The 25,126-nt window shown below is 43.1% G+C and overlaps 1 protein-coding gene across 1 annotated transcript; it reads right to left on the minus strand.

Moving 5' to 3' along the window:
* Positions 1 to 9,366: 9,366 nt before the first annotated feature.
* On the minus strand, positions 9,367 to 15,789 carry LOC104414855 (protein TIME FOR COFFEE). Its single transcript, XM_039300706.1, has 12 exons — positions 15,360 to 15,789; positions 14,794 to 15,234; positions 14,481 to 14,656; positions 14,064 to 14,373; positions 13,580 to 13,910; positions 13,350 to 13,410; positions 13,169 to 13,261; positions 12,800 to 13,064; positions 12,526 to 12,595; positions 12,350 to 12,416; positions 11,894 to 12,265; positions 9,367 to 11,796 (listed from the first exon to the last, which is right to left on the minus strand). The coding sequence occupies exons 1-12, from the start codon at positions 15,451 to 15,453 to the stop codon at positions 9,367 to 9,369; spliced, it is 4,710 nt and encodes a 1,569-aa protein (XP_039156640.1). The 5' UTR covers positions 15,454 to 15,789.
* Between the last annotated feature and the right edge of the window lie 9,337 nt (positions 15,790 to 25,126).

Below are 25,126 nucleotides of genomic sequence, written 5' to 3' on the forward strand. Positions count from 1 at the left end.
TTTTTTGGGAGTTTATAATATAATATTCATAAGGAGTATAAAGTGTCGTGGATGGACCACACATTTATAACTAAAGTAAGGGTTTAAATATTGTCGCATTAGAAAGGAATTATTACTAAAAAAATGCCCTTAAGCTAAAGATTAAGCTATGATTGACGTGTACAACCGAATTATCAATAGTTTACATGCTTGAGTTTAGTGCAATTAATTATTCCATAATGTCAAAATACCCAACAGTTTTCCGCTGCCACCTCCTTCAATGTTTAAAATTTACAATTTAATTTCTCTGTATTTTTTAAATTATTCCGATGATCCCTTTCTAGAGTTGACAACAAATATGGGACATTCTACATGACAGCGAGAATGAGTAGACATTATTTTAAATGGATTGATAAAAATTAGTCTAATCAAAGCTTGACGAGTCAAATTGAACCAAATTGAGTAAGTAATTTCGAGCAAATCTTAAAAGATGGAAAATTAAATAATAAAAAATCTATACTTTGTAAGCATGGATGGGAAAAAAAAAGAAAAAATCGAGATTTTCTCCCTAAATTACTTTATTCCATAAGGCTCGGTGAAAAAAGTCAAAATGTAGAACTTACCCCGGTAAACACGAGAAGTTTTGTAGGTCAAAAGCTGGTATTCAAAACCATTTTGGCTTCTAAATATATAATATATTCCATCTAGGGTTTCTTAGTATATATATTAAACATGGGTTTGAACACATTTCTTATATATATCAGATCAATCTGGACCGAATCTGTGACAAGGGAATCCATTCCTTCCCCCCAACCCTAAGAATAAAATATTGGGGTTTCATTAATCTAATCCTTAATATTATTTTATATTATCTTCTCGGAGTTTTCCTCGATCTAGAATATAAAAACACATATTCATATTCATATTCACCACAAATCTTAGGAACTAAGAAACATAAAGTATGTTAGCATTGTTAACAATGCTTACGAAAGTTAATATATTCTTAGGACAACGTGGATCAAGAAATGGACAATTAGCAACGGTTGATCTCGCCTTAAGGGCACTTGTATTTTGCAAAAAAATGAATGATTTGAAATATATTTTCCTAAAAATAATCACTTGTATAACTTAAAAAAATAAATAAACAAAAAATGTTTTCATGAAATTTAGATGTAAATCATTATTGATGATAAAAATATTTTTTATTGACTAAATATTTAAAATGATAGAAGCGACTATCCTTAGAAAAATACTTCTCCCATCATTCGTTTTTTATAAATTTGTCATGATTGGTTCTATGAGATCTTTAGGGTCTAGATTTGTGTAAGAGTACCGCGTGGAATGGTCGTGTTAGGGTTCTCGTATTCTTGATAGGTAATGATGAAGGTTGAATATTGGAACGTTTAGAGGTTACTTGCCCTTTTTTGCATTGAGTTCGCCATCTCTTTGTAAGACTTTTCAACGGTACTTGCCCTTGTTTGCATTGAATTCGCCATCTTTTAGTAAGACTTTTCAACGGAGGAATCTTCATTATCAAATATCGTGATAGCTTTGAATTTTAACTTTACTGTTAGTAGATAACAATATTAATTTCAACCAAAAAAGCTTAAAAAATTGGAAGTTTCCGGTATAAAAAAAAAAAGAATTAAACTTTTATTCAGGTCCGAGTCAAATTTATTTTATGACAAACTTAATCCAAGCCCAATTGAGCTTTTAGTTTCATAATCGAAATAAAATGCAAAAACTCAAGAATCGTGAATATGAATAAAAAAAATTTATAATTTATTTACAATCGCTCGTGCATTATGCAGATAAAATGAAAAGTCATAATAGAGTTCAATCCAACTTAGGTCAATTTTTCACTTTAATTTTTAATCTGTCGTGATACTTATATTTATCAAATTGCCCAATAGCAAACCCTTGATTCGATCGAAAATTAGGTTCGGGTCTTTTTCAAAAAGAATTTCCAAAATCATTTCATTTGGACACCAACTTCCAACACGAGGTCGATTTGTCCTTAGACACAGAGTCATTAGTCGAATCCGGTGGATTGTCTCCACCTCGCGCAGACCATGTTAGAGCAAAAACATCACAATGTGATCGTTCAATCATTTGGGGTCACCCCCTTCGTGACATTATCGGAGTTCCGCAACTCGAATCTAATGACTTTCCTTGAAAACAAAAGTGTTATAGAGGACAAAATATGTGGTCCATCGTCATATGCTGGTCACCATCACGCAGCCAAAACGGACTCTCTCTATCTTTCTCTAAAAAAATTTCAAACGAGATCTAAAATTGCGCGTTTATTTTATTTTTCATGAAAATTATTTTCAAAAAAAAAACTAGTTTTCATTTGTTTTAGTGGTTTAGAAAAAAAAAAACAATGTCCTTACCGGAATGAGAAATCATTTTCCGCTAATCTTAAGCATGTTGTTTTTATTCTATTGGAAAACATTTTTTTCCATAAATTTATTAGTTTTTACACCATCAAATCGAAACAAAAACAGTTTCCTTCAAATAAATAGACCCTTTAAATTAAAAATCGATATGAAATCTGAGATGCACCGGATTAATAAGCGAATGGAAAGGCCAAGCTGCCGCAGGGTGCCCCGACAGTCCATAAATACGAATGTCATCACTCCTCGGAAAAACCTTAAAAAGATCTTAAAGAGAGAATTAATATGTAAATCTGGACCGTTGAAAATGGCGGATCTGGCGGGAGTTTTCCCTAGAATCGGCGATTCGGGTCCAATCCTAGTACGCGTAATAAAGAAATTTTTTTCTGAAACAGAGATGAGTTGGGGAGAAAGGACGAAATGGGGGCAAGAGGTGGGCCCCTCCCCCGACCGGACCGACATCAGAAAAAGCCCAATCAGACGATGTCTTGTCCCCGCCCCGTGGGGCCCATCCGTAAGACGGTGGGTCGGCGCTCCACTGGATCCGGGGCCCAGTCAAAATCCCCCCCCCCCCTCGCCCCGAAGATCTCCTGCGCCACGGCACCAGGAAATCCGGCCCGCTCCTGGCGCACGTGCGCCGTTGGATGAGTCGTTGCGCCCGATCCAAGGGCGAGCGTCTGTCGGGCGGTCTGCTGCCGGTGCACGCGATCGCACCTCGGCATTCAAGTGGGACCCGCGCTTTTTGATTTTTCTTAAACCCGTCTCTTTCGGTTGGCCTACAACGGTTGAGCAACTTCCGATTCCGCGGGCCCCACACGCGCTTTCTCCCCCTCCCTGCCTTTAATATGATTGCTTTTTTTCTTCTTTTTTTTGCAGGCGATTTCGCGATGTAAAAAGATAAAAAAAGGTCAAGATCACGGGCACCCGGGTCAACGCCCTCATTCATTTGGGGGAAAAAAAAGAGAGGGTATATTCGAGGTTTAGAGCAGCAGGACATCGAATTTGGTCGTTAATTGAATTCGACTTCTCGTGTTGCTTGACTCTCCTTCGATGGAGTAACCCCATCCCACACTGTCGAGGCTACCAGTGGATTTCCAACAGATAAGCACGAGGTCGACACGATCATGTCCACCATGGTATCGAAATCTTGTCTGGATTTTGCTATAATATTAATAGTATGATCTCACATTTAGTTTGATATTGTCCACATTCATTTCATTGTCATTTTATTGTGCGTGCTAAATTACGTGATAATTATAGTGTTCGCCCAATTTTAAAATAATTATTTTGATAAGAGACATTATTTGAAGGGATTTGAATTGAGATATAAAAATAGATTTAAGTCAAACCCATGATGTGAACCTCCGAAATTGAGAAAATATACCATCAACGTTGAAAAGGCAATTGGCTAGAAACATCCGTTTATCAATCATTCAAGACCTCGCGAATTCACGCTTCAACTGGACTTCATCAATGGCAAGAGATTAGTATAATAATATTTATCAAGTTTCCGCGTTAGATCCTTATCATGTACGAGTTCTGCTTATCCACGAACGATCGGGATGTTCAATCTTCCGCAAATCTCCAACAAGATTTGTTGAGTACGCGAGGGCCGTGCAATTTGATGGGACCCACGCGACGTGCGCATCCAATGCTGACTAGGGAGCAATTGGACCATCGTTTGCGAGGCTCCCCGTGGACAATATACCGAAGATACCATTCGGGTCGTTGTCCGCGGCCGTCTTGAGAAGCGACGTGCGAATGACGGTCTCCATCTCCAACTTGCGTGCGTCATCCCAAACCCGGAAAAAAAAAAACCAACTGTTACGTGTGAAATCTTTGCGAGGATAATATCCTAAGCCAGCGACCCAGTTAGTTCGCGAGAATATTCTCGGTACCGAACTGTCTAATCAAATTCTTACCCGACAATCCACGGACCTTGATGATGCGATCCATCTTTAAGTACAAATTCCATTCTTATCCGAGAAGGCGTGCGAGGGGAATGAGATGATTGGTCGGCCGATGTATCAAATGGAGAGCAAAGTCTTTTTTTTTAGGTGAGAGGGTTGAGACCGCCTGAAACGACCCTTTGTCACTGACCACGCCTTTCGAAAACAGACCCTGAGACCGAAACCCTTCCTCTCGGATCTCGGCCACCGCCGCTCGACGCCAGCTCCGGCGTGGCGCCGCCCCTTCCGAGGCCACGAAGCTCGCCGTCCTTCAACTTACGGACATTAAATAGTGGAGGGTCTCTCTTCTTTCTTGAGTTTCCTCTCGCAGACACCCGCAAAAGCTTCTGCACAAGCACATCTCTCTCTCTCTCTCTGTGTGACAATTGACGATGTTTTTACTGAGGTTGCCTGAGAGCGGGGGAGAGAGACAGACAGAGAGAGAGAGAGAGTCGTCGGTGGTGATGATTGGGGCTGAGGCGAAAGCTTTGACTTGGCGTGGCGAAGGTGGCAGCATCGAGGGGTCGCTAACTCTGCACAAGAAAGACGAAGAAAGGAAGAGGGAGGAAATAAAGGAAAAACATGCTTGAACGAATGAAATCGATACAGATGTGTCTTGACTAGCACATGTAGTTTTATGTTTGTGACTTTCCTGAAAAGTCAGTAGCCTGGGGTCCATACCACTGGGATAGAACACACCACCGGTGTCGTCTTATCTGTGGACATTTAAGTTTCTTACAATGTGGTCCTCCCGTAAAGATCGAACGAGATTTGTTGATGTAGGCCTCAGGACGTGAAAGTTGTCCTTTCTTTTGTTTTTTTTCGAACTCATTCTAGAACCATTACTTTCTCTCTGATGGTCTTGTTATGGCAGATGCAGAAACTATAACGAAATTGAAATTGAGAAGAATAAAAGAACACCGGATTTTACGTGCAAACCCTTATAGGAAAAAATATGGGGGAGGAGAAGCAAAATTCAAGGATTACGAAAAGTGGCTCTGAAAAGCTTAAATTCTTTCTGTCTCAAATTCTTATATATAGGCAAGAATCAAATCCAAAGTAGGAAATCTCTTTTTAGGAAACCTTCTCCAACTAGAAAAATCATTCAATTAGGAAATTGATTCCAACTAGGAAACCTACTTGAACTAGGAAACTTTCCTTATCGGGCACAAACTTGAGGCATATCTAACAAGTCTTCGTTTTAGTGTGGCGAGGACCATCGAGTATTCTTCGAGATAAATCTCGATAACCCTTATTTAGAAATTAATACGACGCAACTCCTTCGGAAGACATACATGCTACATTTGCCAAGGCGTTTGTATAAGCTTTCAATAGAGACGAATAATAAATACGGAAGATATGAATTGACCCTTTCGCCTGTTTATAATGCGGTTGGGCCCGTTTAGTTAAGCAATTTAATGTGTTCTTTGTGTTAACTCGACATATTTAGATACAGTTAGAAAACAATATGGGAACACAAGTAATATTTTAATAGAGAAATGTGCGTAACTTATATGTTTTGTGTTGCGCAATTCATTCGATTTATGTGTTATGTTTGTATCTTAAAGTTATGTCATAGTTAACAAGTATTTTTTGTGGTGGGATTAAAACTAGATTTGACATCGCCCAATTGAGAGAGAATAATAAATAGTTCATGAACTAAATTAAATGAATAAACAGAGTATGCAAATGTAGTTGAATGAGAATAATGACGAGTCATGAATTGTGGAATACATTGATGATTTTTCGGGGAAAAGTACCAAAAAAGTCTTAAATAGATTGCCTAAGTACCAGTTCAATAATAAACATTTTAATTGGGCTAATTTAGTACTAAGATGTTCACATTAGTGTCAATTCAGTACATCCGGTCATCAATACAAGCTGGAAATTGCTTACATGAACATCAATCTAAGTGACATGACTGATGCTAACGTAAATATTTTTAATTGTTTTCCCTTTTTTCTTTGTTTTTTCTTTTTGCTAGTCACCTGTGTCGTGGAGAGGGCTGGCCTTGCCTAACTAGACGAGTGAAGCCTCACCAGTGCTCACCCTTGCTTGGGCACGGCCTAGCGAGGCCAACCCTTGGCCAGGCAACACCAGCCCTTGTCGGCCATGGCTGTGGTCGACAACCAATGGCCAATGACTAACCATTGGCAGAAAGAGAAGGTTAAGGATAGGAAAGGAAAGGAAAAAAAATATATTGATAATTTATAATTAAAAAATATATGTATGTGTCAGTGTGGGTTGTGCCACATAAAATTACTAGCATGCATATCAACGATTTTTTGGCCTAAATTAGTCAAATTGATGCAATTAGTACTAATGTGAAAAGATCTAGAACCAAGTTAGTAATAATATAATATGTTTATGACTTTTTTTGGTAAGGATCGCATTCAGTATATACATAATCAACAAAAGTTCAAAGGAAAAATGACACAAATAATTTACAAATTTTGGTCCAATGTGCAATGTGATTTATGAATCGTGATCCAGTGAACTTTAACTCAGTGTGCAACGTGATTCTTAAACTTTAAATTTGTTCAATATAATCTCTGATTTTTTTATATATATATTCACAAATTACAAGAATTAATACCCATGGACTAGGTTAAATATGTATTAAAAAATTTTATGAATTATATATTACACATGATGTCCAAGTTCAAGCCATTATACCCATTTCAATATTCCCACCAGAGAAAGAATGACACCAACGACAATATGTACACACACATTCACGCATGATTGGTGGTGCTGGGGCAATAGGGAGAGGCTTGTGTGGGCCCGGGAGGGAGGCATCATAACCTAATCTGCCCCCCCTCTTCCTCTCTTTCGAGTGCTAAATTTGTGATAACGTAATCTTTCCTTTGCTTTTTCTCTTGTCCTCGAGCTGGAAGGATGCACAAAAGGAGGCACGGGTGGTGCTTCACATTACTTTTGGATTTCCCCCTTGTGTGGTCCCACGCCCTTGTCCCTCCTAGCAATATAGCCCCCCCCAACAAAAGCACAAACGCTGCTTAGCAAAATTCACGTGTCCCCCCCTCAAAATCTCGCAATAGACAGAGAGTCCGACCTCCACCAAGGTTTCCGTTCTCTTAAACGAGTTTCAGTCCCAACTTTTTTAATTCCTCCCACCCTATTCGGGATTCCAACGCCACAACCGCACGGAATTTTCAGATATTAGGTCTCGATGTCCCGCCAAGTTCGGCATCGGCGCTTTCGATTCTCCGGAGGAACGGAAGTGTGGACATCGTCAATCGATCTCTCCGGCGGACTTTGTGATTTGATCCGGAAAATAAAAGGAGCAGAGAGGGAAAGAAATAGGACGGCGACTTTCTCAAATGGTGAAAAGGGAAGGAGGGGGGAAGGAATAGACCGTAAGGAGGGATGATCTAAGGCAAAGATACGTGACTTTGCTACGCCCCATTTATTACGTGGATATAACCTCCAAAGTCGTACCCCAACTTCCCCCCTTCCCAAGTTCAGCGTAGGGCAAGATCTCGTTCCTTTCCCCTTTTTCTCCCCTTTTGGCCGATTCGCTAGGCAGGGACCCCCCCTTTTTGCTCACACAAACCCAAAAGAAAATTCCCACCCACTCCTCCCCCTCTATCTCCCTATCTTGCTTTCGCTTGTCTGCTCAATCAATGCGGTCCCACCGAAACCAGAGAGAGCTTAGATATCGACGGATCTATTCCGCGAAGGAAAACACCACCGTTGAAAATTGTAGACCGTATTAAGTAAAGCCTCTTCTATCCATCCACACATCTCATTGATGGCGATGGACCCCGGCCTGCCCCCGAAAGAGAAAATGAAGGAGGGGGGGCAAATCAGGACATCGAAATGGAGGGAAACGATGGAAGCTGATTGAGGGGGAGGCGGGGGGGATATCATATGCGACAAACATGGCAATAATTATCGCCCTCCCCAAGGAAAACGATAGAGAAAACGATACATCTGCTGCAGGAGCAAGGACAGAGGAAGCCACGTGAGCGTCGGAGCTCCACTCCACCAGAATCTCCCGAAGGTAGTATCCGCACACATCCGTTTTATCATCCTCGCATCTCCTCCTCCTCCTCCGCATTACATAAACCAAAGATGCTAGCCATCTAATTGGAAAAGGCCCTCTGCCCGGAGCAGCAGTACGACCAGTTGACGAAACGAGAAGGAAGAGGAAATTGAGTGAGGACAGCATTCGAAATGAAAAAATTCGGAAGGGTCCAATTTATATGTGCCAGGCATATACATATACACCCTTCACGGTGGTAGTAGTAGTAGCATTATATCATGTCAGAAAAGATGTGTGCTGCTCCTTTTTCCTTTTCTTTTTTTTTCCCGGGAATATCAAAACCCCCGCCCCCCCCAAAAGAAAGAGGAAAGAGAAAAGATCTACAAAAGACAAAAGAAAGAAAAACCACCACAGTACAGAACCCTAAAAGAGGAGGTGGGTCTTTCATATTCCTCAACGCCTACCCCCTCTTTTCCTCTTTCCCTCTCTACAAAAAAACACTGATTCAATTGTGTTGCTTGCACTGTCCATTCTGTCTCTGTGTCTCTCTCGCTCGCTCGCTCGCTCGCAGCTAAATCTCTCACCACCATCAAAACCAATCAACATATCAGCAAGAATTCACAACCAACCCGGGTCAGCAGATTAAATACAAAGGTGAGGGGCGGGGAGATAATCCAAGACGAATAAACATTCGCAGGAACAGCCCCAACAGGGGGGAACCATCATCATCCCCCGTTTTGCTGGTTCAACCTTCCTCTCCAAAATTGTGGATGCCAGGTTGCACCATGTTCTTGTCTCCGGTCATGGTTGCTTCCCCCCAACAGAAGCCATCTTGATGACACTCACATTTCCTCTCGCGCTGCCAGAGGGGGGCATAAAAGATCAATTTCCTGAGCGAAAATCAAATGTCAACTTTTCAAAAACTTATGCATCTCTAATCCAACTTTTCAAAAACTTATCCATGCTCTGTATTTCGCAGTTTAGCTGTTCCTTATAAATAAGAGTGAGGTAACGCAAAAGCTGACAAGGCATGTCGCTACTCACCAGCAGGCTGCTTTTGTTCGGCTGGTTTCACCTGCACCGTACTTGGAACAGGATGAATATATGAGAACCCAGCTGGGACGAGCTGATGTGGACTGCCGGATGACTGCGCAACAGTGAACTGAGCAGCATGGAGAATATTCTGTGAGGGCAATCCACCTCCTCCCTTCAGGTTACTCGCGGCAACAGCTTTTACAGGATCACAAGTACTAGCATTAGCAAGCGTGACGGAGGTACAAAGCGACAACATCCCCGATGAGGAAGTTGCTCCTGAGCCTTGCAGTTGCTGGGACTTGGACTGTTGGTCAGGTGGTCTTCTCTGATGATAATAGGCATTAGGACCAGACATTGTTGAGGATGGTGAATTCGTTGAATGAGGAGCTTGCATTTGCATAAAAGGAGGAGGATGATGATGATGATTAGAAAAGAAAAGCTGTTGCTGCGGCAATTGCTGCTTCGGAAGCTGTTGCTGATGTTTGGTTCCTCCACTCGAGGAAGATGTCACCTGCGAGTTCCCCAAGATGGACGGTGCATTTCCCGTGCCAACAGGCGATGACTTGCGAGTAGGCACCGATGAGGGGTTTTTCACTTGTGCTTGCAATGAGGAAGCTTGTGCAGATTTGTTACCCGTAGAGGATGAAGTGGCAGTCCTTGGGCTTCCACCAGCGCTTTTAGACATTGAAGAAGTGGTTGGTGATCCAACCACCACTGGAGAAGATGGAGATTGATTACTACTAGGGATTTGTTGACCCTGTAAGGTACTAGGGGATTTGGAGGTGGCTGCGAAGGAAATGTGTGTCTGGCCTTGTGGTGTTCGGCCCTGCTGTTGTGGAAGATTTTTAAGGGATGACGTGGAGGTGGTGGTGAGAGAAGATGGAACTTGAGATGTAGCTGGACGAATTGAACCCTTCCATTGCGTAGACTGACTTTGATTGGAACTTGTTTGAATCAGATTCTGGGGAAATGAAGACAGAGAACTGGGAAATTTGGAGGCAGCCGCAGAAGATGGAGGAAGATGATCACCATACACACTTCCGTTGCTAGTGACAGGAGACTTGCTCCGAGCTGCTGCATTTACAGCATACTGCTGCTGCTTCTGGAGTTGCATCATCTGCTGCTGTTGATTCCGCTGAAGTTGCTGCTGGGAAGTGGGTCCACTAAGGGTACTCACGACAGTTGGTATTACTGAACCAGAAGTTCGAGAAGAAGCAGAGCCAAGGTTTAGGGTTCGCGCAGAACTATCAACGACATTACTGCCAGGTAACGCGGAAACTGAAGTATCAGCCAGTTCGGGCCGAGAAAATGCAATAGATTGCGTCATTGTTGCCGAAGTCTTCCCAGCAGATGGCTTTCTTTCATCTTCATTGGAAGCATCATTACCTCCTGTTTTACCTTCATCAGAGGCCCGGTGATTCTTCTTCTGCTGTGCAGCTTGTGCAGCTTGTGCAGCTGCAGCAGCAGCCATGAACTGATAATTTTGCCTGTTGGCTTCAGGGAGGCTCTGGAGAATGGCATGATTATGCGCCATTATGTCAAGGCCATGTGGAGACGCTGAACTATTAATGGAGGAGAATGACATCGCAAAAGCCTGAGATGGCAATGACTCCATTCCAGATTTTGGACCCGGCTGTTGTGGAAGCAGCTGCTGCTGCTGCTGCTTCTTGTCACCAGGAGTGTTGCCAGTGCCATTGGCTGCACCCAGATGAGCAGGGGTCATCAGAGCAAAGTTCCCAGTAGTTATGGGCATAGTAAAATTCTGACCGTAGATGCTCATGTTAGCTCGTGCAACTCGACTATCAGCTGTTGAAGGACTATCTTCACCACCCTCAGATTCCAGGGCACGAACTTGATGAGGCGCATGTTGATTGTGCTGCAGCTGCAGTTGCTGTGATTGCTGGGTGGTTTTAGCTGAAGGATAGCCAGGCAAGTTTCCATTACTGTTGTGCGGTCTCTGCTGCTGATTTTGCAAGTGCTTCTGGGTTGATGAGGAACTACTGGAAATGCTAGTGTTATGATGACCTGGTTGCGACTGTGGTAATTGAACAGGCGATTGCTGCTGGAGCTGGGAAGGGTGGATCATTTGAGGAGAGTAGAATTGTCCATTGAAGAAGGGCATCGCCTGAGCATGGGACCCTCGGAAAGGTGGCGCAGCCCCAACATGAGTTGGCACGGGAAATGGATATGCATTATTCTGCAAAATCGCCAAGTACTGAGTATCACCTCCAGGCATATTTGCATAGTTGAAGCTCATTGCTGTAGCTGCAGCTGCAGCAGAGCTGCTACTTGAGGCGGATGTGGTGGCGCCAGCTGAAGCCGTGCCACCTACATTTGGGGACTTTGCAGGTCCGGGTCGGACTGAAGCGGCGGCTGCTGCCGCATGTTGCTGGTGCGGCTGGTGGCCCAGAGGGATGATGAAAGCAGGATGCTGTAACATCGAGAAAAGAAGAGAATGACTTACCCCACCTAACTCTCAAAACCAGACCAAGATGAACATCAACACCAATCTAATATAAAATACACACCAGAATATTGTTAGGTGTTCCAGGAGGCATAGTTTGCTGGAGCAAAATTTGCTTTCTTTGAGGAGCATCAACACTACTTGCAGACTGAGATGCCTTCTCTTTACTGGGAAAGATGGCAAGATTTTGACCCTTGTCCGGATGCACATTCATATTCATGTTTCTAGCGGACGTTGAATTTCCATGCAACTCAGGAGATGGAACCACATTGAGATTGCAGGGCTTGGCCCCATAAAGCGAAGCTGAACCAGCAGCTGCTGGCCAGAAGGGATGATTCATCCTTGCGAATTGCTGGTGAATACTAATAGTCCGAGCAATGTAGCAATGGGTGGCGCACCTTTTCAGACGGGACTGACCGAAAAGCAACTGCGGTGGCTGCATAAGTAGAGAAGTCTATGAGCAACAAGAGAAGACCAACGACGTGAGCAGATGCTAAGGCAAATGCCAAGTTTTGAGTACCTGGATTGCAGCAGAAGCAACAGCAGTCCCATCCATCGAGACAACCCCTCCTAATGGCCCCATGTATCTGCTGATGACAAACATCAATTTCCACCCACAAAAGAATCCAAGTGCAACTATAAAGCTGCTCTTAGCCACGGAAACATCAAAAAACACAATGATCAACTCGATCGTACCCCATGGGTGGAAGCCCGCCAGGCCATCCAGGTACGGACATTGAGAAAGGTAAAGAATTGGGGGTTTGAGCTGAAAAGGAAGAATAGAGAAGACCAAAATCAGCAAATCAGGAGGGCAAATTTAAGAAAGAATCGCGGCGAGACAAGAGCGCTCTCAAAAAATTCACTTCTTTCCTCAAGAAAATTGGAAGAAGAGGAAGTAGAGACCAGATTAACCACATTCACCCCCTTCAAATCCCTCGGCCGAGAAGTCAAGCGGAACAGATCTAATTACCAGATTTCTCAGCAAGAGACTGCTGTTGCTGCTGCTTGTGGACAGGCTGATTAATCTTGTTAACACTCGCATTGCCCGCTCCTCCATCTGTCTTCTCCAAATCAAGCTGGAGATCGATATTCTTCACCTTATGAACAGCCGGCTTCTGCGATTCAGCATCTGCAGCCATCGCTTTCGCTGCTGCCTCCGCTTCCACATTTACTGCTTCTTCCTTTCCGACCTTGGTCGTAGTCTTCTCATCATCTTTCACCGAGGGCTTCATGTCCTGCACGAGGAATAATCGAAAGATCAAAACTTGTCGTATTTCATTGCCGTGCTAAAAAAAGGGAGGTCGTCAAAAAAAGGTCAAAAACAGGCTGGCCTACTCACAGCTCTCATATTTGACACCACAGACTTCGGATCTACTGCTGGAAAATCAGTATCACCATCCCTTTCTGGAGATGATCTCGACGGAGGAGGAGCCTTTACTCGCCATTAAAAGGAAAATCAGAGTCAGAAATAAAAGCACTGATATCTGACAGAAAAGATAAAGAAAAGTAGCAACGTTTACCATCAGATCTATCTGAAACTTCTCTTCTCGCTGCTTCTCAATCTCAGGAATTCCGGAGTTCCTGATGAAACGGCCCAAAAAGAGGGTCAAACCGAAATCCCACGAACCAAACCCAGAAGAATAAAGAGATGAAGGGAAAAAAAAAATATCTCGGGTGCTCACGATTTCGTTGCTGTCTTATCCACACGGTCATCATCCAATTGGAGGCCGGAAGATTCTTTTTGGGCGACGGAGGCTCCTCCTTAGCCGCAGCTGCGTCTCTGCTCTCCGATTCTTCGGTCGGAAGCTTGGAATCCGGCGCCGGGTAGCCTTCCAGCTTCATCGGCTCCGATTGGTTCTCCAGCGAAGCCGGAGCGGGTTGAGATTTGGCCAAATCAACGGAAGCACCATTTTCTTCCGCTGCGAATCCCAGTGCTTTCTCCATATTTGGTGAGGCGGCTTCGATCTTTGCCTTCTGGTCGATTTCAGCCTTGGTTGAGGAGATGGGGCTACTCCTAACCGGAAACATGGGTGGCGTTTCATCCTCGTACTTCATCGGGCGAGGCTTTTTCCTCTTGGGTGCTGCAGATTCGATAAAGCAAGGACCCCAATAAAGTCAGCAAATCGCAAATTCAAGCGTTTTCTTCAGTGAAAACTCAAGCAAAATGACTGGCGAAAACCAAGAAATCCTCCGACAGAAGCTCAGAGTTGACTGCTGGAGAAGTCGGAACCCACCGCTAGCAGTCAAGGGAGGGGCAGATGAACCAGAGTTTTGGGGTAACGCCGATGACGATAGTGGAGCGCCAGATTGAGAGTTCGAGGTGGGAGATGAAATTCGGGACTTGGCATCTCCAGTGGAGTTATTCTCTTCCCTCGAATCGAACTTCGCCAAATCGACTCCCAAGGCTTCAATCTTCGAAGGACCCTGAGGCTGCCTCATCATTCCGTACAAGACCTCCGCAATCTCGATCTCGATTTCATCTTGAGCTGAAGATGCCGACTTTGAGGACGACTTCGGTGGTTTCTGCTTTGGTCCGTTCGGCTTCTGTAATCAAAGAAACAGAGCATCCAGAGAAATAAGTGAATCATAGACACAAGAGAGTCAATTGAAGAGTCGGAAACTGAGCAAAATGAGGAGAAGAAAAAACCCACCAACTTCTTTCGGACCGGGGCATTCGAAGAAAAAGGCGAAAGTGGCCTCACTGGAGAGGCCGTCGTAGCTGCGAGACTCGGCCTCACAGGGGAGGTTGAAGGCTGCCGGAGGATTTGGTCGCCACCAACCAAATGACCGCTGGCTGAAACCCACTCGGGGGTCCTCTTCGTCGAAGCTGAAAATAAAGCACAAAAAGGAAGACCCGGAATCAATACATCATCAGAACTCTTGAGGAAATCCATCAAAAACACCAAGAAAAAGCTTGAACAAATTCGGTGTCGGTTCCAAATCGAAAGTAGCCCACCGCTCTACCTGACCGAGCCTTCCTTGGCACCGAGACGCCGATCATCTCATCGGCCGCTTTCCACGGCGCCGTCCGGAAGACCTTCGACGCCGGGGGGAAGCTCCGGCGGCTGTTGTGGTTGTTGTTCAGACCTGCGGCCACGGAAGAGGACGAGAGCGAGTTAGCCTGGGCCGACGGCGGGAGCAGCCTCACGTGGTGCCCGCTCCCGCTCCCGTCCTCCTCGTCCTCCTCGTCCTCGTCGTTCACACTCTCCTCCGAGCTCTCCTCGCCCCCGTCCTCCCTGTTCAGCATCAGCCGGTCGCCCCTCCTCCGCTTCCCGCTCCGCGAGAACCGATCCCTCTCCCGCTCCCCGCGCTCCCGATCCCGATCCCGGTCCCGGTCCTTCTTCCCGCTGCTCCCTCGATCTCTCAGCCTCGCCGTCTCCGCGAGCTCCGCCGGTCCGTCTTCCTCTGCAGAAACGACACACAGAGGAAAAGAAAAACCTCCGGTCAAATCAGAGATTGCTCCCTCCTCTCCCGAATCGGAACTCCGTAGAGAGAGAAAGAGAGGAAGACAGAGAGAGAGATCTGGTTACCTGGCGAGTCTCGGAGACCGGTCCTGTGCCTCCGCCTGGACAGGCCATTAGAAGCCGCCATAGTAGCTCTCCTGGCCTCCCTGCTCCTGTCCATGGATTCCGCGCTCCCTTCCTCCTCGAATCGGCCGATGTGCACCAGGATATGAGAACCTTATCTCATCGCCGGCGCCGGAGCATAATTCGCCGGGGAACCGAACCGCCGCCGCCGCCGCCGGAATCAGCAGATTCCGAGCAAAGTATCTCCGCCGGAGGACCACTGAATCGACGCCAGGGAGATCTTTCGCTGTGCAGAAGAAGCTCGATTGAAAGATCTCGCACCTCCTTCGCTTATCTTCTTCTTCTTCTTCTTCTTCTACTCTCTCTCTCTCTTTACTTTCTCTCTCTAACCCCCTCGCCCTTCTCTCTCCTCTCTGCCTTCTCTCTCCTCCCTGCGGGAGTCCATTGTCCTTTTATTGTGCTCTCTCATCTCTCATCGTCTTTTTGGCCATTTCGCCATCGGCGGAAACCCCACTCGGGAGCCCCGTGGACGGCCGCGATGGGACGACCCCGTGACATGGCCGATCCTCGACCGTCGATGCGCTCGACACATCCGACGGCCCCAGGCTCCCCCCGTTTGCCAGCATGGCAAGATCCGGGCCGTCCGGAGGGCGTGGGAGAATCGTCGGTCGCGAATTCCTATCTCGATCCCGCACCGCACCCTCCCCTGCCCTGCCCGTCCTCTCGTGCGCGATGGGGACACGTTTTTTTTTTTTTTTTTCCCTCCCGACCCAACCCCCCATTCCCTAATTTTGCGTCCGGTATTTTCCATTTATTGCTGCGGCCGTCCGGGATTTTAAGATATTCCCTTTTTTGGCACCCCATCTAAGTAACTTTGCATTTTCATGCAAAATTATTCAACATGACACGATACGACACGATAATCCCTAAATAGGAAATTGAAGACTTTATTCTAAGAATGAATACTCCATGTTTTTTTTTTTTACGCAGCGCATAGTTATTCGAAAATATGCTTATCATAAATGAAAACATGCTATTCATGAAATAATACGTTAGATGATCCGATATTTTATATCAGCTCATTGAATGATGAAACGAAATTAACTGGATGATCAAGGGTGAATTGATACTCACATAATTGCATGATAAGAGTGTCGGTTTCGTTATTTTAAGGGCCGTCCCACTACATTACATTCCATGCTTTCCATTTTCACTTGGCACGTAGTTTTACCCGTGTATTTTCACCTCCACGGTTTTAAATTCATCCAAACTAGTATACTAGAATTTCAATTTAGACTTATATTTTTTACCCCACAAAATTAAATTTATGAAATAAATGCATTACCTTACACGTCAAATTGCAAGAAATCCTAGATCTTTAGAGAGAATCTTTAATTATCCAGCTATAATTATAGAGAATTCCCATGTGGATATCTTGCCGTATATATCAATGGGGAAGCATTTACGCATATTTGATGTTTCTTCATTCGTGGATTATATACATAAGTAGATCAGGCGCTTTCCAAACGAACGTAGGTGCCACAATTTTCAGATTCCGAGGATCCGAGCGCAATTTCGGGGAAACCACGGGCCGTCCACGTGTCCCGGCCTGCCCTCCCGGGCGGGGAGGATGGAGAGAGAGAGCGGGGAGGGCAAATTTCGTTCATTGAATGACTGGCTCGCCCCCTCGCTGACACCGCCACGTGTCGGCTCTTCCTCGCCACTGCGGCCACGAGCTCCCATCATCTTCTCTTACTCGATTGCCCATTTAAAACCCTACCGAATAAAAGAAAAAGATTAAAAAATTAAAATGAAAAGGAAAAGATCCCACCAATAATTTAATTATATTTTTTTCTCAATAAATTAATGAGAAGTTAAGTACTGACTGGGACCAAACACAGTGACCCCACGATCGCAAGGTGGGAATTAAAAAAAAATGCAAGGAAAAAGAAACAAAGAAAGGAGGGAAAAAAAAAAAAAAAGTGGGGCCATTGATTTTCCCCAAGCGATGTCCTGACTGGCTATCGCCGGTTGCCCTAGACCTTGGTAAAAGCAACATGACGAGATTATAAGGAATCTTGGTGACCGCAAAAAAGGAAAATAAAATATCGCTCCAACCGGTCAAATTCATTGGTTCGGTTTCCCCACTTTACGATTTTTTAATTAAATGCTTATTTTGATTTCTTTTTAAAAAGAAAAATTCCCCAAAATAATATTATCGGTATCGGTCCTGCTATTACTGGCTGAATAGATTAGATAGATAGATAGATAGACGAGACCATAGTACTACTGGGCAATTTAAAAAAAAAAAAAATCTCCTTTTTTTTTTCCCAGGAATTGACTCATGGGGCCCGCCTCCCGGGGTAAAGAGACAAAGGAAATCCATGTTAGCCATCGGACGGCCCCGCGCGCTCCCATCCCGGGCAAGAAACCTCGGCGGGCCGTCGGATGGGTCGCCGACGTGGCGGTGGCATCTTTTCCGAGTCGAGTCCGAGCTGGCACCGAAGAAAAACATAGAGAGAGAGAGAGACTAGATCGCGCCCCCCCGCCCCCACGCCCCGGGGAGCGCGTGCGGGATCCGGGCCGTAGGATCATCCCGATCCGACGGTCCTACGTCGGGCTGGGAGGGGAAGTCGCGGTCACGGAACTTCCCAGAGAAAAAGCGCGGGACCCACAGCATTACGGAAAGGGGGGAGAAAATTAAAAAAACTAATAAAATAAGGAGACCGGTTCGGGAAATCATTTTCCCCCCCCCCTCCTTCTCTCTCGCGGCCTATTTGTCACGTTCTTCGCTAGATGTGGGTCCGGTGACGTGTACTGGGCCCCACGGAGGTCGGAGAATAATTTTTTTTTTCCCCTTTCTTTTTTTTAATCGAATTATTTCACATCGGGAAAAGGTGACCAACAAACAGGGCATCGCTTCCCGGGTCAAATTTAACAGCGCAGCTAATTAAAAAAAAAGGGCATTAACAGGCAAAAAGATTAATTAGATGGGAACCTTTTCCCGAGAACTTCAGGTTTGAAAATTAATTACAATACTTTAGATTTACACGCAGATAAATTCCTTTTAATTGGCTCCGTGCATTTATTTATTTTTATATTATTGGCTGTCGTTTCACGCGCTTTCAGAAGGGGCGTCGCGCCAAAACGAGGGATCCCCGCATTTTCGAGGATTCTCCTGCCGGAGGAGAAAACGATGAATGAATGAAGGAGAAGAAAAGCGGAGTACAGCGTGGCGGTGTCGTCCGGCCGACGTGGCGGCGCACTCGGGCGAACACGTGGCGGCCTCCCTCCCCACCACTCGCCCTAATTCCTCGCCTTGGATCTTGCTATTGGCTATCCACCTCCGCCCCCGACTTTTTTTATCCTCTAAAATATCTCTTTCCGCCCGAGGACTGATAGCGCGACGGGGCTGTGACACACGGAGACGCCCGAGATCTTTCCGCCCCGATCCGTTTTTCACATTCAGCTCCGACTATCCAGCCGTAAAAAAATTCAAAAAGAAAAGGAAAAATCAAGAGTAAAATCCGCTCATTTCTGATCTGTTGAAATCCGCGAGAGTCTTGTTTATGGATACTTTTCTTTTTTTCTTTTTATCAATCTTACTTTACTTTTATTATAACTCTCACTTTCAATTTCAGAAGAATCAAACCCACACTTAAAACTAATTATTCACTGAGCCAACTCTCTGAAAATATAGGGATTCGAACCCCCAATTTCTCTCTTTTATGTTAGAAGAGTGACCATTGAATTTATTACATAAATGACCATATTTGATTAAAAAAAACTATTTATTATTATTTTATAGTGGGAATGAAGTTAAATTGTTACGAAGTTGGTCAAGAATTGAACACTTGGCCACTAAGTTTAGCGGGGCCATCCCCGACCGCCATACACCACCAAACCTCGCGTTTGTTTTCTTTAGGGGTTTTTGACCAGTCGGTGACGGGGTTGGGATGCGATTTTTGGCCACCGGGCGGGGATGAAAAAGAAAAAAAATAAAGATATTTATTATTACGGTCAAGGGGAAGGGAGGCTGTGAGGCTAGCGTGGGCTCGGTAAAAGAACTAATATTCGGTGGACTTGTGTGGCCACGTCAGACGTGGGGCGAGGGGCCCACCCAAAATGGTTGACCCACCATGTTAGATCCACTACTACTCTCTCTCTCTCTCTCCATTTTTTGTCGCTCGTGAGCTGGGGCCCAAAAGTGGCAAGGGGACTTCCCTCGCTCTCAACCCTCCCCCACTTATGAAAGAAAGTGTCCAAAAAAAATAAACCCACATTTTTTCCTTGAGTTCCAAGACAAAATTGCTAATGCGAACGTGAGATTACTTATATTTATATTTATATTTTATATAATCTATCATAATCCTTAAATGGACCCGTTATAGTGTCTTCATTCGATATGGCACTGATCATAATAAATAAACGTTTTTGAATTCGATAATGATTACTCCATATTCTTTTTTAGTTAGTTCGCTTGACGATTCACACGATGTGAATAAGTGTAAATGGATCTAGAATTTATCCCATCACGAGTTTCAAGGTCGATTCGAAGGCCTAATAGGTTTTTATTTTGTTTCATTTTTAGTTAAGCAAAATGAAAATAAACGCAATAACAATAATGAAAGTTTCTCATTTGTCGATAGGAACAATTCATAAAAGATGACCACATAAATTTAAATGAATAATAAAATGTTCAAAACATGTAACATAAAACCTATATTATAAAACTTTGATCCTCAATCATCCATGAAAAATTGTTCCAAATTCTAATTATTCGAAATCAAAAAAACGACAAGTATTGTTAATCACTTAATAATAGTTTAAAATTTAAAATTACTATTAACTAAAGTTAAATATTTATTAGAAAGCTCCACCGCATATATTCATTCCGTTTCCATTAGCAAGCTCTATTTACCAATGATAATCTCCTCATCGAGACTATCTATATTTAAAAATGAGAAAGAATTAAATAAAACATTCAATTATTATATATATAAAAGAAATTACACTTCAGGTTCCAGTTCATGAGAAAAATTATGGATTTTACTTTAGGTTTCTGGTCTAGTCTCGATTTGTGATTTTCAATTCTTAATTCTAGTTCCTGAAATTGAATTGGGAACTAGACTAGGAATTTATGATTCCTATAAAAAGGGAAATGGGAATCGAGCCTTCTTTCCTTAAAATCTAGAATCTAACTAAGGTCTTAGTACTAGAGGTGTTAAATGGGTTGTGCAACCCATTTATGGACCAATTTATGTTTAAATAGGTCATTAATGGGTCAAGCTTTATCTTATAAAGCACCCATAAGAAGTTTTAATGGGTAAACACTAAGATATATGGGTTTTAAATGGGTCGCCTTCTCGACCCGTTTATGACCCATTTATCAACCCATTTTTCACTTAAAACCTCATTATCTCTCTCTTCTCTTTAATTTTACAATTTTTTTTATAAAAATCAAAATTATAATTATTTTTTCTTTCCTTTTTTTTTTTCTTTCTTCTAACTCCGATTCTTCGGCACCTGGGGACGGTGCAGGACCGGCTAGGCGAGCCTTGAGCTAGCCGGCGTTGGGCGAGCCGCCGGATCTGGCGAGACGCGAACTCGCCGGCGTCGGGCAAGGGGCGAGCTCGAGCTCGCCCGACGCGGCGAGCCTCGAGCTCACCGATCCGGCGAGGCGGAGGCCTCGGCGACGTTCGCGAGGCCCGAGCCTCGCCGTCGGCGAGACTCGAACTCGCCGGCGTCGGCGGGCTCCAACCTCGCCAAATCCGGCGAGGGGCGAGCTTGAGCTCGCCGGCGTCGGCGAGCCGAGCGAGCCGGCTCGCCCGTGTCCGATCACCGGCCGTCGTTGTGGCGGCGGCCGGCAAAGAAGAGGAAGAAGAAAAAGAAAGAGAAAAGAGAAAAGAGAAAAAGAAAATTAAAAATAATTTTAATTTTAATTTTTTTTTAAAATAAAAATTAATTAAAAATTAATTTTTAAAAATAAAAAATAATTAAAATTCAATTTTTAATTATATAAAATCATGTTAGCAATACCATTTTAATATATATATATATATATAAGCTTTTATGTTTTGTTAAATGGGTCGGGTATGGGTTGGGTATAGGTCGGGTCGGGTATGGGCCGAAAAATTTCCGCAGATGATAAATGGGTTATAAACGGGTTAAATGGGTCGCTTTGGGTCGGACCATTTATGACCCGACCCGACCCACCGTTTAACGGGTCTAGGTCTTACCAATCAAATTCTCCGATTTCCAATTCTACCACGAAATAACGCTCATTTTAAATACAAGCGTTACATGCACGAGCGCATGCGGAATGCCTCCATTTGCCGCCACGTGTGAAACCCCCCCACTAAGTAACAACATCTAGAAGAGCCTCCGTGGATGCGCTTGCGACCGTATGCGCAACCCTAGCCGTCGACACAACCGCATAAAAAAACAGAGCCGGATAGGGAGAGATCTCCCTCTCCCAAATTATCCTCCCTCTCTTTTTTGCCATCTTTAATTGGCGAGATCTCCTTCAGTGGGCCGCTTTTTTTTTTTATTTCGAGCGATTAGATGCACTACCCGAAATTGCCAATAAATAAATACCCCTCTTCTTTTTCTCTCTCCCGGATAAAAAAATAAAAAACATATTGATAATTTAATAAAACCCTTTTTCTTTTCCTCCCCAAAATTGACGCAAAAAAAAACATTTTTATTTTTTTTGGCTAGAAAAGCTGACGTACGGGGATTCCCTGGTGTGGCGCACGAGTGAAGCTGGGGTCCGTCCTTTGTTCAGCGTCTCGCTCGCGCGTATCGAACCGAGGTGCGCTCCAAACGACGCCGGAATGCGTTCGTGAGGGGACATCATGGCGAGCGAAGGGGCTTTTACGTAAGCGGCTGCGAGAGAGAGAGAGAGAGAGATTTAGTGCGTCGAAAGTGGAATGCAAATTGCACAGTCGTGCGCACGAAATATACTGCGAGTCTGCGAGTACTTATGATGAGTTGTTATGGTATCAGTTGGGTCTTGCTAATAAGTACTTTCCAGCCGTTTTTTTTTTTTTTTGGGTCGAAACTTCCCAGCCGTTTATTATACACAATTTTATGAGGAAAGTTTTGGATATGAAAAACGGGCCATAAACAGTACAAGATCGATTGGTACATTGAACACCGTAATGCTTCCTTAACAAGCTATCTAAAAAATGTCATTGTTGAGAAATTCCGCATCGATCGATCTCTACTATACAGAAAGCGAAATTGGCAATGAATTCCTGCCTCGAACTCGAGTTTTCATTAATTGTTGCCATTGTTTGTCGAGGCATATTGCAATAACACAATACCGACAAAATGGACAAACTCATAAATTTTTTACCTTTTAATGCTGAACTTAAATATCTCATCTTGCCACAATTTTAAATTTTATTGTTGACTAATTTGCTTTTCCAAACACTATTCTTTTATTGTGCACATCTATTCAGTTTTTAATGTAAAGACTACGAAAATATTAATTTATTAACTAGTGTCTCGATGACACATTCTTTGTAAACAAACTAATGTTGCATGCATGCCTATATATATTATAATCGATATTATCATATTTAACATATGAAAAATTTTGTTTTGAGAGTTTGTATTGTACATGATACTTGTCTTATGGACCATGTGTTCCCTTGTTCCACGCTAAATCAAACTTTGAATGTCCCAATCTCTAATCACTTTCATATCTATAAAAACCCCCTCTCTGTATGTGGAAAGTCAAAATCAATGTCTCTCGAATTCTTAATTTTGCTACGCCCATGTCAACCATTGGACTAACAAAATGTTCATCGTCGCTTCTTTATATTCAAATGGACCCCATTCCGGCTAGTCCGGTTCATGTAGTAAACCACCCCTTTGCTCGAGAATAGGTTCGGTCAACATATTTATAATATCATAGTTTGACTTTAGAGTTGCCACCACGCATCTTGCTTACTACTATTAAAAAAGAAAAAGAAAAAGAAATCCCGCTCTTTCTTTTTTGTTCTGTTCCTCCGCCCCGAGCTTGCACCGGTAGGATTAGAAATTTGATGTTTACGTATGTTGGAATCACAAGAATCCAAAACAGTCAATTAAAATCCATCGAAAAAAAAGACACCTCAAATCATTTTCACAAAAAAAAAAAAAATCGAAAGAATTCCACGTCCTCCACACCCCCCCAAAGATCAATCGTGCAAAAGTACAAAAAGAAAATGGTCTTTTTACCTATGTCGATGGACCGTGAAAACTACAATTAATTAGATATGTATTATGCACTTGTCTCTTTGGGTTTGCGATGTGAAATCAGCTGATTAACGACAAAATTATCGTAGCGATCTTAGGTTAATACTTCTTTAATTATTTTTCCTTAATTAACTAATGTACGGACCGGTCGCAACGTAGCTTGGAGGAGTAGGGGGAGGTGGCCGAGACTTGATTACGACCCTAATGAGCATCTCCAATAGTCACCCTTAATTTAGTTAATCCTAGTTAGTCTCACCCGTTAATTAATCGAATAGGTTAATGGATAATGATAATTTATCCTATTCGATAAGTACGTGTGCAATTTAATAAAGGGACGTGTATGATACCATTATTTGCAAACAGCTAAGAAATATTATTTAAAATCGCCCCCTCGGATTATTTAATCTCGTAATATCAGGCGAACGATTATTATATTACGCACAAAAATTATAATAAAAAAAAATCTCGCCACGAAATCGATTAAAAAAATCGGCGAGAAAATATTACTACTTTTCAGCATATTTTACCTAGTGCATTACAATGGGGTTTGACATGCTGCCAAGCAACATAGGTGGGCCCCAGCCAAGAACCCCTTATTATTTAATCATTATTTTATTCCTTTTTTATTCCTTTTTTTTCTTTCGTGTTTTCTTAGGTGTCTCCAAGAAAACTTTTCAGCCATTGGCTTGACCCTGTTCTCAGATTGTGTTGGCTTTCACTTAAAAAGGGAGAAAAGGACCCAAAAAATGAAAAAAGAAATAGGCGGTGAAAAATCTCATTAAAAAAACGCTAAAAAAAGCAATATAAAATATATTATATATATAAAAAAGGGGAGAAAATTCGTTGAGAAAAGTCCACAAAAGTGGGGCAAAGCGTGTAGAATCATGCAGAGACTTTTTAACCCCACTTTGTAATTTAATGGAGGGGACTATAGTTTTTATTTTTATGCTATGCTTTCTTTCTTCATGATCTTATCTATGTGTGTTGTAGCCCTAGAAAAGGGACGTACCCTTTTTGCTTTTTTTCCCCGGCCAAATACACCAAAAAAATAAAATAATGATGACGATAATTCCACATAATTATTAAATAATTTCCTCCTCTTTTTTGGGCGGGGGCCACGGTAGGTTCTTCCTCTTTTTTCTTTAAAGTGTTTTATGGGAACTTGCATTATTTTTGACCTAACCCATCCTCGGATAATAATATTTAATTCGGCCCCGTTGAAAAAAAAAATCGAATTTAAGAGAAGTAGTGGCAGACGGCAAGTTCTTTCATGCTCTCTTTGCTCAGGATATCAAATAATAATAGCAAGAATTTAATAATAATAAAAACATAATTATTATCTTATTAGTTAAAAATCGCAAGATCCAAGCTTATTCCGAGGAGCGTTGGGGAAAGACGGAATTTAAATAATATTATTTTTTATTTTTCATTTTTTATTTTTTTGCGGAGTGAAGTAGAGTCGAGAAGCGCGTGTGGTCTAACCACGTGGACAGGACCCCACGTGCGACCCCACCAATAGTAAA

Source organism: Eucalyptus grandis, chromosome 8, assembly GCF_016545825.1.
Source record: "Eucalyptus grandis isolate ANBG69807.140 chromosome 8, ASM1654582v1, whole genome shotgun sequence".
NCBI classification, from domain to species: domain Eukaryota; kingdom Viridiplantae; phylum Streptophyta; class Magnoliopsida; order Myrtales; family Myrtaceae; genus Eucalyptus; species Eucalyptus grandis.

Coding starts and splice junctions, on each gene's coding strand:
- LOC104414855 (XM_039300706.1), bottom strand. CDS start 15,453: ATGGACAGGAGCAGGGAGGCCAGGAGAGCTACTATGGCGGCTTCTAAT. Junction 14,657..14,793: donor GCCAAGGAAGGCTCGGTCAG/GTAGAGCGGTGG, acceptor CTTTATTTTCAG/CTTCGACGAAGAGGACCCCC. Junction 13,911..14,063: donor CCCTCCCTTGACTGCTAGCG/GTGGGTTCCGAC, acceptor TCGAATCTGCAG/CACCCAAGAGGAAAAAGCCT.